General features: G+C 54.6%; 1 protein-coding gene across 3 annotated transcripts; it reads left to right on the top strand.

Annotated features, from left to right (window-relative positions):
- Positions 1–1288: 1288 nt before the first annotated feature.
- On the top strand, positions 1289–9334 carry LOC144739640 (uncharacterized). Of its 3 annotated transcripts, XM_078622567.1 has the most exons (5): positions 1291–1526; positions 3472–4143; positions 4963–5106; positions 5519–5581; positions 6972–9334. In XM_078622567.1, exons 2-5 carry the CDS (start codon positions 3489–3491, stop codon positions 7658–7660), a joined length of 1551 nt encoding a protein of 516 aa, XP_078478693.1. In that variant the 5' UTR covers positions 1291–1526; positions 3472–3488; the 3' UTR covers positions 7661–9334. The 3 variants fall into 3 exon arrangements, with proteins under 3 accessions (XP_078478695.1, XP_078478693.1, XP_078478694.1); XM_078622569.1 differs by lacking the exon at positions 4963–5106 and having other exon boundaries at positions 1289–1526; XM_078622568.1 differs by lacking the exon at positions 5519–5581.
- Positions 9335–16018: the final 6684 nt, after the last annotated feature.

Genomic DNA, 16018 nt, shown 5'->3' with positions numbered 1-16018 from the left:
TTTGAAGCTTTCGTGACTGCAGGGATTCATCTTCTTGGTTCTTTCGGTAAAGTCACGTAGAATGGAAATAATAAAAATAAAACATAATAAAATATTTCTCACCACGTTTCGGCCACAACGAGGACGGCTGCTTGCGTTGTGGCCGAAACGTGAGAATTATTTTATAATGTTTTATTTTTATTATTTTATTATTTCCATTCTACGTGACTTTACCGAAAGAACCAAGAAGATGAACTTTGAGCTTATATGTATTTCCTTCCCCGGATGCTGCCATGGTGGTCAGCGCACTGAACTTGCAATCCAGAGGTCACCGGTTCGATTCCATCTCACGGCGCTGGGAGTTGAAACAATGGGGCAACGTTTCATAACCCCACCCCCCCACGCTCTGCCTCTGTCCATCCAGCAGTGTCGATGGTTTCACCACAGTTCGTGGATGGACAGGTCACGTGTGGTGGGGTTAAGTGTGTGTACTCCCACTTCTCTCAAAACGTCTGACCAGTGTGAAAAAAATATGCCAATGCTCTTTTAGAGCCGACTAAACTATCTACATTATTAAGCATTAGATATTACATTCTATAAACTAAACGTTTTGATTTTAGCAGGTAAGGCCCACTGAGCGCTATATCTCTTTTGCACCAGCAACCTGGCCGCAAATGATAGCCAAACGAAGTGACTTTATCGTGTGTAAATGTATAGCTGCCAAATACAGTAAGCGCATGTTGATTCTAAATGTGGAGGGAAAAACTAGAGGACCCGGAGAAAAATCCACCCAAACTCCCAAATATACAGCAGGCATCAGGGTCGGGGTCAAACCCACGGACCTCCTGTAAACCAGGCGAGGTAGTTAACATCTCGCCACAGCGGCGTCCGTAATCTGTCGCATGACATGACGCCTATAAATAAACACATTCCTGCGGAGGGAGCTGGTAGGAACGTTGGGTTGCTCGGTCAATGGCCAGGGTCAACGGCGGCGTGGTGTATTCCGCAAATATGCCCGACTGAGGGCGGGCACAAGCCGGCGTGAGTAGGTTAAACGTTGAGTTTTATAAGGACACCACGGGGTGACCAGCCCCTCCCCACCCAGCCCATTTTTGGAATCACGACGGACGGACACAATAATCCCCTGTGGGCTGGTGTAACCAGGAGGTTCCTACCAGTACTAATATTACGCCTATGAAATATACAGGCGTTGGGGTCGGGATCGAACCCACAACCTCCTGCACATACCTGTCAACCCATACGGTTTAGCCGTATTCACATACAGGCGGAGGGGCGAGGGAGACCGGCGGTCAACCTTTGACCCGGTGACGTCACGGCTGCCCGTCCGCCCTCTTGTCTCGCCGTGGCGTGCGCGCCTCGGTCTCCACCCACCACCTCTCCTCCTCTCTCTCTCTCCTCTCTCTCCTCTCGCTGCCGTCAGAGGGCGAGTCGCTAGCGACTCAACCGAGGAGGAGAAGGAGGGTAGCCACTCTTTGAGTTGCCTCGGGTGCCTGCAAGTGGTCGTGGGAGTTTCGGCCGAGAGGGGGGTAAGAAGCCTTCGGCCTACGCCATTCTGCCACCGCGGGCTACCCCTCACACACACACAGCCACACAGCTGTTAGTTAGTTTGCCGCGTGTGTTGCTTTTAAATCTGTTGCGAATTGATTTGTTTGTTACAAAATAACGCGTTGTGTGTACTTGAGTGACACGCGCGCGTTACGAGCGCTCGTGTTTTGCGTGCGACTGCCTATGGAGGGTTTAGTTCGCCGTGCGAACACGAAGTGGATTGTTGGCTCAAGTTGCATGCAATTTTAACGCCGCCTGGGTGGTCTTCTCGTGCCACAATGATGCTGCTGCTGCACGGCACAACGCGGAGCTCTCGACGCTTTCGTTTGTTAACAATGTGGCCATCGGAGGGGCAACGGGCGACGTTTCGGGCAATGGCCCTTGGCCGCTGAGGGGTTGATGCCTTTGCTGTGAATGAGGGCCGCGTTGTTGGTGGTGGTTGTTGTTGCAACAGTCGCGGTGTGATTCTATGTTTGTGTTGTCGAGAAAGCTCTGCAAGCAATTATAACCGCAAGTCCACTCTCTCCCCAAATGTGCAATATGTTTTTTGTCCACCAATTGTTCAAAGACGGCGTAGCCTCCCTGTAGGAAACACTTGCGTTTACTTAACACATTAAACTCGTTTTTAAATTGCTTTCTGCAGATTCCTCTACCCTGCGTGCAAGGTTCAGGAATATATAACGGAGTATATAACGATTTGAAAGTCCCTTTGAGCCCAACGTTTTTTGATGTCCTTCCAAGGCCTATTTCAATAATAATTAGGATATTTCCGCTAATTGGATTATGCTGATGACTTACTCATGAAGCAATGTGCCAGCAACGTGTATTTTTTAAAATATAAATTGCCTTGTGTAGTGACCCATGTTTTATTATTGTGGCTTTTATCTGTTATTCAATAGCTACTAATAAGTAACTTCATATGCCAATTTAATAACTTGTCATCAGAAAAGTAAAAAAAATGTAAGTCTTCTATGGCCCCATGGTGTAAAGTGCATTCACCAACTCTCTGGCCACAGTGATATTGATTAATGTGTTGCGTTTTCTGTTTTTAGTCAACTAAGTTGACTATTTTCCCCAAAACGGAACTGTTTATTTAGCAGAGATTACTGGCTTAGTGTGCTGTGATCTACACATTTTTATAGTAGCGTCCTCACTGTAAATGTAACGTTGTTGTGGACAATTTAAGTAACAAAATAAGTAATTGGGCCGATCCCCAACCAGACCTGGACCCAGATTTGTAAATCCACCCTCTCAAAGTGCCAGAGAATGGTCTCATTTCAAATTCCTACACGGAGCACTACATGACCAACCTGTGGAGGGCCAAGCTTGGTGCAGCCTCATCTCCGTCTGGCTGAGCTCTGTGAACATATATCGGGGGTTTGCCATAAGATGAACAATACATCTGTGAATACCAGTGTGGAAACTACCCTAAGAGAAGTGGAGCTGACCCAAGAACGGAGGAGCGCTTTGTGAAGGACTTTTAATATAGCGGCCAGGAAAACTATATTGAGTACGTGGAAAAATCACGAACCCACCTCCCACCCACCTATACTCAATGGCTGAATTCATTAGGCCCGATCTCGGACCTGTAGCATCTGAGCTATAAGCTCTAGAGACAAGGAAGAATAATACACATGAACGTGATGTCCATTTCTAAACCTTAGACCAGTCTTAAACACCTCAACCCAGAACAACAACGAGCGGTCAACCCCAAATCCCCCGAAGAAAAACCCATTACTCCCCTCCCCCCATGTGGGGACTGATGCCTGATATTGCTAATGGCCTAGAACGACCGCCTAGAACGTCAAAATGTTGACCTATATCAGTCAAATGTATGATGTGAGGGAGGATGTGGAATACAAATATTTCATAAAAACTTGCAATTCTTGGAATAAGCGCCACCATTCCTCTCCACACTGTTGGCAGCGCTATCTGGGCGAGCGATGGCGGCGTGCGCGGTGGAGGCAAACCCGCGCGGGGACTTCCCGGCGTGGCTGGCGGCGCGCGGCATGAAGCCCACGTTCGCCGACGCCATGCAGCGCGAGCTGGGCATCAGCGACTACGAGGAGCTGCTGGCGTGCGCCGAGGACGCGCAGGTGACGGCCGAGCTGCTGGGCGCCGCCCGCGACCGCCTGCCCTTCGCCTTCTACGCCGTGCTGCGCCGACTCGTGCTCGCCCTGGCGCCGACGCGGCGGCGAGGGCGGCGCCGGCGGGGGACGACCCCGGGCGCCGGCGGCGACAGCGACGACGAGGGAGAGGAGCGGCGAGGGTCCGTGGACGAAGACAACGAGGAGGCGGGGGCGTGCGGTCCCCGCTGCGAGGGGGCGCTGGCGAGCCGCGCGGTTCTCGGCAGCCTCCTGGACGCCATCGTGGCCACGCTGAGCTCGTTGAGCCGCGAGCTGCTGCAGTCGGCGCAGCGGTTCCGCTGCCTGGAGCCGGCGCTCGGAGCGATCGGCGTCGAGGCTGTCGAGGGGCCGACGGCTCCCTCGGTGGTGGAAGGGGGAGAGCAGGACAGCGAGCCGGTGGAGACTTACCAATCGGTGGAGGAGCAGGGAGGATGGGCCGAGATGAGCACCGATAACATCAAGCAGGAGTCGGGTACGAGGTCCCGTGGCGCTTGCGGTTTAGTGGGTAATGCGGAGCCCATGGGGTAATCGATAGAGCTGGGCTCGCCGGTTGTGTAAGTAATTGGTCGTCTGCCGATTATTTACACAAAAATTATCGGGCGAATAAGGTTTCCCTTCTGTTCTATCGCGTGCCGCTACATAAGAGGTGATGGGTGGGGCTTGGTTACGTCATCATCAACCGCAGGGAGGCAGCAGGATGTGTGGGTGGCCACCATTTCTCAAAGAGACCCCGTGGATCGAGCACGAAAGATGTGTTGATTGCAATGTTTTGTTTACGAATAGTTTGCGCGTTCGCGGCTTTACGATCATAGAGCTGCCCTCCTTTATAGGCGTCTCCCGAGTGCTTTACACTCGATAAGCAACTTGTATGGCATCTCATCTCAACACGTTTAAAAGGGCATCCCTAGTGGCAGATGCGCCTGTGGGCACAATGTGGCTCGGCACCTTCGTCTGTGACCGGCGCCATGTTATCACGAGTAATTTGCCGGTAATGATTTTTTTTCTTGAAAAATTCGGACCCTGACACCGGCAAAACAACAGCCTAGACATTTTGTATGACGTCACGGGATCTTTAACGTTGACCGCGAGCGAAGCAGGCGGCGCGTATCATTTTATTGTAGCTACACTCCGCGGTAATAACCAGGGCAGCCTGCCGGTTTCGAAACCACGAAGCTCCGTAAAACAAGCGGGTAAAAATCAAACGGGCTGCGTCGCCGCCGCCGCGTGCAACGGCACCAGCAACACGAAGCAGGGCGCGCTAACGAATCGCTCGTTCGCTTTGATCGGGCAGAGGGAGGAGCAGACGCCAAGTGCGATCTCAAGGGCTCGCAAGCCGGGGAGCAGGTCGGCGAGTGGGACCCAGCCGACTGCTACGAGGAGGAGACGGCGCACGGATGGGCCAGCCTCAAAGCCGAGCAGGACACGGCCTGCGGTGGTGAGGAGTGCGGCCCCTTGTGAATAGAGGACATCATCGTCACCATTATAAGCGTTGTGGAAAATATGAGTAGCAGAGTAATTAAGCAGACGGTGTGCCTCTTTCAGCGTGCCTACTGGCTGTTCACCAGCAATGGTTGAAGCGAGCTTGACGCTGCCGATGACACCCTGTATTTCGAATCCGCTCCTGCGTTGAATCAACACAAGCTGTTGATAAGTATGCATAGAGGGATCAGTAGGTCCAGGCTGTCTCGTTATGTGTAGTTGGCCAAACATACCAACGTAGGGCCACAGAGCTTGGGAAACGGTTGCCGCCAGTTCTAGCTGCCTTCCCACCACTTGTCTGTAAATGTGGTTGCTGTGGTGGTTGTCGTCGTGATTATTGTTGTTGCGGCTGTTGTGTTGCGGTGCAGGCGAGATGACCGACATGGAGTCTGGTGTTGAGCCGGCCATACTCATGGACTCGGTGGCTACTGGTACAGCGCACGAGCATGACCACTGCGGTTGAGCGGCTTCGTCGTCGTCGTCGTTGTTGTGAAGTTATTCAAACAGATCAAGCACGGACGCGCCCGATATTGTCACAGATCAGAAGCTGGTGGGGCTGATCCTGGGTTGTGCTTGAATGCGTGGCTGCTTGGGAACGCCGACTGTTGTCGGCTTAGGCTGCCAAGTGGCCAGGAGAGGGCAGTTCGGCAGCGGATTTTTGATTCTATGTCTATGAAGCTGTGAGTCTTACCTCCTCGAGCATGGCTTTTATTTATGTTTGATTCATGTTTATTTCGTGCGATCATTAATAGTTGATACTGTTAGGTTTTTTCTGTAAAGTCACGTAGGTAAAAAAATGAAATTAAAAGTTAATAAAAGTAATAATGTAAATAAAATAATAAATCACGACGTTTCGGAGGCAACACAAGTCTCCGTCATCAGTGAGGAAAAATTCCAAAAGACCAGCCCTTAAATACTTGATGCAGTAATTTTTGCTGTGACGGTCCCACCTGATGACTGAGACTTGTGTTGCCTCCGAAACGTCGTGATTTATTATTTTATTTCCATTATTACTTTTATTAACTTTTAATTTTATTTTTTTACCTACGTGACTTTACCGAAAAAACCTAACAGTATGAATCCTTGCAGTCACGAAAGCTTCAAATCTAGAATCTAGTTGACTTGCTGGTTTATTGGTTGTGATTGCCAGGGTGGATCAGTTTTAAGTAGGTGAATCTAGGACTTGGTACGCAATTTGTTTCTTTTCCGGAGAGATGGTGGTGTAGATATGGTGTCAACTGTCGCCCTCCACCACATGGCAGTCAATCAAATTAAGTTGCTGCGTGGGCAAAATACGCCAACCGATGTGGCTTTTATTCAGAAAACCGGAGGAAAGTTGAAAAGCGAGCAGAATGTTTACATTTCGATTTAAAGCTTTCGTGACTGCAGGGATTCATCTTCTTGGTTCTTTCGGTAAAGTCACGTAGAATGGAAACAATAAAAATAATAAAATAAATTATAATAAAATAATTCTCACGACGTTTCGGCCACAACGCAAGCAGCCGTCGTCAGGTGAAGACCAGGTTTGTCGGGGAGCGTATATTTAACCCAGCTTAAATATACGCTCTGCCTCGGCTGACGAGACGCAAAATGTTCAAACTGGTCCATAGTTTGCCTCTTGTTAAAGCAACGTTCTGAAAATCATGCACGACCAAAAGTCCTCGTCGCTGATGGGATGTGTAAAAAATATATACTTTTATGTTTTTACGTGGAGGAATCGACGTGTGAAGGCGTCGCGTTGACTGATGCTTTGTGGCTCTATGGATCATTGCACACACAGTGATTGGTAATGAGATGCAATGTCCACGTGTGATTGACAAGGTGAGAACTGCTACGAGTACCAGGAGGGGCAGCTCCACACCGAAAACCCCGACTTCGACCGTAACCACTTCGCCGCCGTCGACGCCGCCTCCGTTGGCCATCACCAGCAGACCGGCACGGCGGCGGCGGTGGGACCCGGTCGTCCTATCCGGCCCCACCAGCACCAACATTACGGCACCCCGGCGGGACCGGCAAGAGAACCCAAAACCCGCGATGGCTCCTCGTGGAACGGCGCCACGATCATCACCCGGCTGCAGAAGCACGAGCAAGCGGCGACGGGCGCCTCGCAGGAATCGCCGTTTCCACCGACGGGATCCGGCTACCGGATCACCGTGGCGCAGCCGGCGCGGTTCAGGAGCGCCGGTCGACGCGGCAGCGACGGCAACGGCGGCATCGGTCCGTCCGCCTCACCGGCCGGGCCGGCCCCGCCCCGGCCGTTCTGCTGCGAGGTTTGCGGCAAGAGCTTCCTGCAGCAGGGCTCGCTGCAGATCCACCGGCGCCGGCACACGGGCGAGCGTCCGTATGCCTGTGCCGACTGCGGCCGCCGCTTCTCGGTGTTTTGCAACCTGACACGGCACCGCAAGACGCACACGGGCGAGAAACCGTACGCCTGCCACGCTTGCGGCAAGGGCTTCATCCAGCTCATACACCTCAACAAGCACCGCTGCAGCTGCGTGCTCATCTCCTGACGCAACGTCGCCGCCGCCTCGTCCACACCATTGCACGCCCCGCGGGTGTTGCGTAGTTTTCATAGGAGTAGTTGAAGTAGCAATGGTTCACGTGTGATTTTTTGGGTTAGGCCCCACCGAATTAGCTGACCGCGGCGGTATCGCGACGAACCTTCCACCACTGGACGCATTAAGTTGTCGCGCGTGCCGGCTTTCGACAACGCGCCGATGGCTGTTGTTTCACCTCGCCGGTGAGTTCCCAGAGCAATCCTCACAGCCAAATTTAGCAATTAGAAACGCGAGGTTTTGCTTGAAACTGCGTCAAACATCATCAGGACAGGGTCCAGGAAATCTTGAGTCACAATCCAGGAAGTCGGGATCACTGTCGCATGCTTCCTTAAACGTGTGTCGCATCAAAACTACGTGTTTAAGCGAGTAGGGATGATGATGATCGTGATGATTGATGTTGCTGTTGTGCTGGGCGTGTTGGGTCGCAACAGCGACAAAAAAAATCAGTTGTATGAATAATGATATTGTGATGATGATGAGGATTGTCACGTGATACTGCCGAGCGTGGCGGGAGATCACATTACGGTCATTACGACAGCAAACGCTCGTGGTTTTCGTACAGTGACCACGTGGGTTCTTGTTGTTGTAGTTGCGGTCGTGGTGACAATGCCGATGAACCAGTGTATACCTCTCGTCACCGTGGCTGTGACTTCTGCTAGCCCACCCACTACGGTCTTGCCAGCGACTTGGAAAGTATTTCCGCACTCGGCACACCACATCCAGTATACCTCTGGTTGCTACGGTTGTGACTAGCAGTCACGCGCTACATACTCATCCGGTCTTGCGAGTGACCGAGACAATATTGAGTGAGATGCTAAGCCCCGGGTGATTGGCGGTAGTGAGTCCGGGCTGTAGCGTAACTGTCGTACCTGCGATTCGTTATTTTGAGTCTTGGGTGTGAGGCCATGTAATGATGTGGCCAGACCGGACGGAGAAAGACCTCTTCATAATTCTGCCACAACCGCTTGAAGATGGTTGTAGTAGCCTGCGAAACATCATACTGAAATTGTAAATGTTGTGGGTTTGTTCTCCCATCACACCGATGTGCTGAAGGAGGCAAGTTTTAGTCACGTGACAAACCTTACTGATTGTCAGGTGCTGGTGGGTTAACGACACATTTACGCGATCTAACCCAAACACCTTTATTACCTTCGATAAGCTCCCAGAAATGTCTGTCCGCCCCGCCCGTGACCTCACTGCAAAAGAGCCCCCCCCCCCCCAACCTCAATGTTCATGCCCACGTGGAAATTTACACTAACGCACAAGATTGTGCACTCCACATGCCGCACCATCCCCCCCCCCCCCCATTAATAATCATGAGCTGAACCATTTTTCTATTGAATATTTCAGATTTACTGCAATATACACCCGTCCTTGGGCAAAAAAGTTAGTTATTCATATCCAGAAAGTCGGAATAAAATACAGGTGACGGTTGAATTTGCTTGGCCAGGTCAGTGGTGGAGGGTCTTGTGAAAGCTATTTGGCCAAATCATTTAATTGACCCAACCCAAGAATCAATTAGGAATCGCATTGACTGCAATATCCTACGTGTTAAGTTATGTACAGTAAGTACGTGTGTTATGTAATTTTTTTTTATTCGGAATAAAAGCAATTTTATAACGCGCACAATATTTCACGGACATAAATGGCCGTGACTCCCGGTAGGCTCGGAGCCGACGGGCGCGTCGCTCGAAGGGAGAAGCAGTTTGGGGCCTTCTCGGAGTCGCTGCGGAGTTGACGCCGCCGCCGTTGCTGCTATCACCGCAGAGGTCGCAAACGGGTTTTGATTCCTTACCCGTACCCCGCCGCACCAGGGTCACAAACGGGTACCCGTACCCGGCCGTACCCGTACCCTACCCGGACGGGTATCGGATACCTGATTGCGACCTCTGGGATGAAGCCATGTTGCAGGCCCGGGTGGGTTGATTCTAGGAACTTGAATTGTGAGAAGAGACAAGACGTTGGGAAATGAATGACAAACGGTTACTCACCAGTGACTCACGGTCTACCCGTACCCGGCCGCACCAGGGTCGCAAACGGCTACCCGTACCCGGCCGGGTACGGGTAGCCGGGTATCGGGTAGGGTACGGGTATCGGGTACCCGGTTGCGACCTCTCTGCTACCGTGAACGTGCGGCAGCAGCAGCGCCGGCGGCGGTGGTACGATGGCCGCGTTCCACACGGCGGGGGGCTGCCACGGAGGGGAACGATCGTCCTGGTCCTCGGGTGTGAAGAGGAGGCGGAGGTTGCGAGTCGGACGGCAGGGGACTTCGTAGCCGCCGGCCCTGCTGGCGATGTCGGAAAGCCAGTGGACGCATCGGTGACGAGTGGACTCGCGGGGTGGTAGATGGGCGGCATCTGACGGTGCCGTTGGCGTAGCTGTCAGAGGACAAGGTGGAGCCGATAAGTAACGCCGACGGACTTGATGTGGTCGGAGGAACGGAGAGCGGAGCCAGCAATTGTTAGTGCGCTAGAAGGGAGCGTGGACGTGTAGGTCGTGAACAGCGCGGGTGCCGAGGATTGAACCACGAGAGGGGACGACTGGCGCGTGAGAGCTTTGCCTCTGCAGATTAAGGCTCCACACACCGAGAGAGACACCCCCCCCCTCCTCTCAGAGTGCTCGGACATCGGGGGAGTTGTGGGCCTCGGCGTGAGAGGGGTCAGGGTGAAGCTTGCGGGGTTGCCTCTGGTTTTCGGCGATGTGGCAAAGTTTGTTGGTGACGTCCGTGCCCAAGGAGGTTGCGAGCTTCAGCGGTGCGCGTGTGTGGGGTGGGGGGGTGGGAGTCATCGTTGCTGATTCACGGTAATCGGAGTAGTTCGCTGTCGTCGTCGAAGCGACAGACTATAAATACAGCTGTGTCCTACCAAATCTACTTGCAGGTTCGTGCTGGAACGTCCGGAAAGGATTTTTTCGCAGCCTTTCCTCACCTCGCGCCCACGCCGTGAACGCGCCACTGTCGCGGTTCGGCTCCGCGAGGTTTGCGACTCCGACCGTCGTGAGCGTACGAAGCGGACACGACACGCGAGTCAGCCGGGAGGGGCGCTTGTACAAGCAACGCTTCGTTCACAATAAAGTTCTGCGAACGGTGTGTGTCGTCGTCCCCACCCCCCCACCCCGCTAGGCTGTCGAGCGCTTTCTGTCGTGGGATCGATTTTCGTGGCCCTGTCGAGAGACGCCGCCCAGATCATGAGTTACACGAGTCGAGGCGGCTCGCTGCCTCTCTGCATTAGCCGGGTTCTCTTCATGGAGGTGTCACGTGGTCTCGGCCCGGTCGTCGATGATGACATACGAATGTGTGAAACGTTCGTTTCGTTTCGATTTAAAGCTTTCGTGACTGCAGGGATTCATCTTCTTGGTACTTTCGGTAAAGTCACGTAGAAGGGAAATAATAAAATAATAAAAATAAAACATAAAATAATTCTCACGAGAAGACTCGACAGACCTGTTCTCCACCTGAGGACGGCTGCTTGCGTTGTGGCCGAAACGTCGTGAGAATTATTTTATATTTTATTATTTTCATTCGTTTCGTGTTTCGGGAGCGGCTGTTCTCTGAGAACACAGATAAGTTCGGCATCGCCCGAGCTGTCGCCTATTGTGTATACTGTACGTGCAGTATATTGATATCCCACGCGATGTTTTGCGGGAGTGCACCATAGAAGCATTCTCTTAGGGTTTTTTTCGGTAAAGTCACGTAGGTAAAAGTAAATAATAGAAATAAAATAATCACGACGTGTCGGAGGCAACACAAGTCTCCGTCATCAGGTGGGACCGTCACAGCTAGATTTGCTGTATCAAGTGAAGCAAAATTCCAAGAGACGAGCTCTTAAATACAAGTTAAGAGGGGGAGGACGGGGGGAGGGGCTTATCTGAATGTGGTAGCCAATGAATGGAACGTATAGTGCGTTGTCTTTGAACTGTGCGTCATCTGGTCGAACACCATATGAGACTAGGCTCTAAAGAAAGCTGTCTCTGGTGTGGACCAATCAGTTTCAAGGACAATGCATAAATTATCAGAGCATTGTTTTTTTTGTTTGCATTTGACTGCAAGTATTGTGGTTAATGTAAACGTGATTCCTTGCAAAAGGTGTCAGTTTTGTTGCCAGAAAAAAAGGGAAAAACCCTATTAGTATGAATGGAACGTGTTGGGGGGGGGGTGGGCGGGGCTTAAAGAGAACAATAGGTGCACATGTTGATGCAAGCAAACTGTGCATCGGCTTCGATATTTTGTCGTCTGACCAGCGAATCGTCGAGGCTGGCGAGAAGCAATCCCGGCAGACCCGCCCGATGATCCTGGAGTGGCGTGGACCCTCGCGGAGATGGGCTCCAGCGATCCGCACGACGAGATAATCGACCGCGTGCCATTGTCATGCGCTCCAATGTTTATTATTTTGTCTTCTTAATTTCTCCGCAGCGGCGCGCACAGAAGAGGGGGGGCAACGTTTCGAGCGATGGCCCTTTTGCCGAGGCGGGGAACGCGGGGGGGGGGGGTCCCTACATTTCACTTTTCCCCCACGCAGGTCACAACTGATAACATCTTTTCTGCCTGGGTGGGGGGAGGGGGATTCAATTATTGCGCGGTGGTGGTGGTGGCTTCCGCGTGTTGAGATTAGCCATGGCGTGTAGCGATGCCCTAGGCACCTTCACGAAGCTTCATCTGCCCGCATGAATGATTTATGTGCAGGGCCGAGTGTCGTTTTAATTTCACATTCATAGAACTCCCCGCCGCGTGGAATGGGGTGACCTGGGGTTGTTTGTAGAAGGAAGAGAGAGTGGGGGTGGTGGGGTGCACGTGCTTTAGAGACCAGACTACAAAGGCCATGGCTCGGATATCAACATTTCAAAACCCACCACCCCGTTGTTCACGTCGGTTTGCGTTTCCACCCCCCCTCGGCTCACGTGACGGCACTTGCCCCAACAGTCTGTTGAGGCTATACGGGGGATCTTTGTCTTTGCGTCGAATCTGTGTGAGGCTCACGAACGGCACTTTCCCCCAACAGCCTGTGTGTTTTGCGTGTGGGGGGTGGGCAGAACGTAGTGGATAGCACGCTGCTCAACGAACCCGGCGAGCCGAGTTCGATTCCCGCTCACAGCTGACACCAGTGGTCCCCCTTTAGGTCAATTCGGTCTCAAATGAGTACGTGGTGCAATGTGTAAAGATCGCAACTGGGGAGACGATGGCGGCCAGGCGTGGTGCTGGCCACCCACCCCCTCCCGAGTGTGTGTCGTGGCAATCTTCATCGATGCTCGCTAACTGCACTTGCCCCAACTGGCTGTTGAAGGCTATACGGGGATCTTTGTTGCGAGCGTGTGTGTAGTTTTTTTGAGTGGTGTCTTTGTATTTCGGTGTTTGTGTCCGTCTGTATATGTGAATGTCTCTGTGTGTTCTTTGTCTTCTGTGCATGTGGGTATATTTTTTAAAAGAATTTAAATAAGGATCCCATCCTGGCCATTTTTTTTAGACATAAAGAACTGCATTCTCCACGCGAGCCGTGTTTTAATCAGCGGCACTCGATGCGGAATGCAAATGTCGCCGCACACTGCGTGTGCATGCAAACCACGCTCCCCGTACCCTGGGTTCTCCATACAGAGCACGAGTCATTCAATTCCTACACCCTGCAGCCCTACACCCTCCCCCCCTACAGCCTCCCCCCCTACACCCCCCTCCCTACACCCTCCCCCCCTACACCCCCCCCCTACACCCCCCCTACACCCTCCCCCCCTACACCCCCCCTCCCTACACCCTCCCCCCCCCTACAGCCCCCCTCCCTACACCCTCCCCCCCCTACACCCCCCCTCCCTACACCCTCCCCCCTACACCCTCCCCCCCTACACCCTCCCCCCCTACACCCTGCACCCCTACACCCCCCCCTCCCTACACCCTCCCCCCCTACACCCTGCACCCCTACACCCCCCCTCCCTCCACCCTCCCCCCCCTACACCCTGCACCCCTACACCCTCCCCCCCTACACCCTGCACCCCTACACCCCCCCCTCCCTACACCCCCCCTCCCTACACCCTCCCCCCCTACACCCTCCCCCCCTACACCCCCCCCTACACCCTCCCCCCTACACCCTGCACCCCTACACCCTCCCTACACCCCCCCTCCCTACACCCTCCCTCCCTACACACCCCCTCCCTACACCCTCCCCCCCCTACAACCCTCCCCCCCCTACACCCTCCCCCCCTACACCCTGCACCCCTACACCCTCCCCCCCCTAACACCCTCCCTACACCCTCCCCCCCCTACACCCCCCCCCCTACACCCCCCTCCCTACACCCTCCCCCCCTACACCCTGCACCCCTACACCCTCCCCTACACCCTCCCCCCCCCTACACCCTCCCCCCCTACACCCTGCATCCCTACACCCTCTCCCCCTACACCCCTCTCCCCCTACACCCTCCCTACACCCTCTCCCCCTACACCCTCAACCCACCGTGGCCACATTTCCGGTCTTGAGAATGAAAATATCGGTTTGACCGTCACGTGACGAACCTTGCCCTCAATCAGAGCGAGTGGCGAGGTGCTGCCCTCTACCGCGTGCGCGTGTGTGTGTGGAGCAGAGTGTCGCTTTGAAGAAAGGCTCTCCGCTAGTTTCTGCTCTATGATGTCCACTTCCGCGGCCACACTCTGCCTGACGCCGATGGCGCAATCGGGATAACGCGGAGGAGAGTGACGCGCAAAAAAACACGACAAAAACATTTTTGCAAAAATAATTATGACATTTTAATACCACGCAAGTTGGCAATCCTCAATAAACAACAACACAAAGCGTTGACTTGTAAACGAACGTTCGTTCACCCTTTGTAACTCTTTAACTCGCCCTGCGCTCGTGCCCGTCACGAGTGACATTCGAGTCGACAGACAACCCGAGGTGCTTTCTCGAGCCCCCCCCCCCCCCCCGCTTGAGGCCCCCCGGTTTCGGGGATGCGGGCACAGCCGCTTGGAACTCGACGCTCGCCGATCCGGAACAAATCTTCGATCGAGGCCGCCCGTTCGTCGCTCCGTTCCAAACGTCTTTAGTCCGCACAACATCTCGCGTCTCGCGTCTCCGCTCGTCGCGTTGGGCGTTGGATGCGAGTCGGCGCATGTCAAATGCGAAAGGCAGTACAGCAAGTGGGTGGGTCGGCCTGCCCGTGCGTAATCCGAGCGCGCTCCTTGGGAGCTCTTCACCCACCTTCGTTCACGGAGGGAGACCGATTGATTCATTTCAGGATCGTTTACGCGCGGGCTACCCTCAGGTCCGCTCGGCACGAAACCCGGGAGGCCGCACAAGGGACGCCGTGTGCGGAGCGGCCCGGATGAATGCGCACGGATAAACAAGGGGGCGATTGTGCGAGCGCTGTGCCCGTGTCCGTGGGTGCGCTCTGCGTACGGGGAGCGCCGGTTGGGCCGTCGCCGCTCGCTGCGCCACGAACCCGACGGACCTCGGTTCCAATCCCACTTCGTGACCAACATCGACGATGAACATCGCAACGGGCGGGCCGATGCGCTAGCCGCACCACCCGCCCCCCACCCCCCCTCCCTCCCTGGCATTACTTAATAGGTGCTCGCAAACAGCACTTGCCCCAGGAGTCGTCTACGCGTGGCACCTTTGTCGACGCGTGCGTCCGCCCTGTTCGCGCGAAGAGGCGCGAGGTGGTCGCCTGTGGCTGCCCCGACGGAATGAACGAAACGGGTGGCGCTGCAGCGGAGTTAGTCGCTGGCCGGCCGAGTGAACCACCGAGCGCCAGAGGTCGCAACCGGGTACCCCGATACCCGTACCCTACCCGATACCCAGCTACCCGTACCCGGCCGGGTACGGGTACCCGTTTGCGACCCTGGTGCGGCCGGGTACGGGTCAGGAATCAAAACCCGTTTGCGAACTCTGCCGAGCGTCCAGCGCTACACCGAAGCTCGCGTCCGCCCCCTCTCCCGGCCACCGCCAGCGCTCCGCGAATCTCGGGGCCTGCCTCCTCCACGCTCCCCTCGGCTGCCCTCCGCCGCGCAGCTGCGCCGACCCGACCACCACGCGGACGCCTCCCCTCGTGACCCTCGTGGCCCCCGTGACCCCCGTGCGCCACCGGCGCTCCGGGGACTACGGGGAGCCGCGGCAGGGAGGCTCTGCTCCCTCGTCCCATCGTCTCCTCTCCCCCGTCCTCCTCCTCGTCCTCCTCTTCGGCGCTGCTCGCCTCCGCCGGAGTCTCGCAAATCCTCAGCCTCGGCAGCGGGCCGTGGAAGCGCAAGGTGGAGTCGTCGGAATCGGAGCTCCCGGTGGAGCCGAGCGTCAACCCCCGATCGCCCGGCCGCTCGCCGCCACCGCCAACATCGTC

The sequence above is a fragment of the Lampetra planeri genome, unplaced genomic scaffold, assembly GCF_965212315.1.
Source record: "Lampetra planeri unplaced genomic scaffold, kcLamPlan1.2.h2 scaffold_162, whole genome shotgun sequence".
In the NCBI taxonomy this organism is placed as follows: Eukaryota; Metazoa; Chordata; class Hyperoartia; order Petromyzontiformes; family Petromyzontidae; genus Lampetra; species Lampetra planeri.
This window is presented reverse-complemented; position numbering and strand designations above follow the sequence as displayed.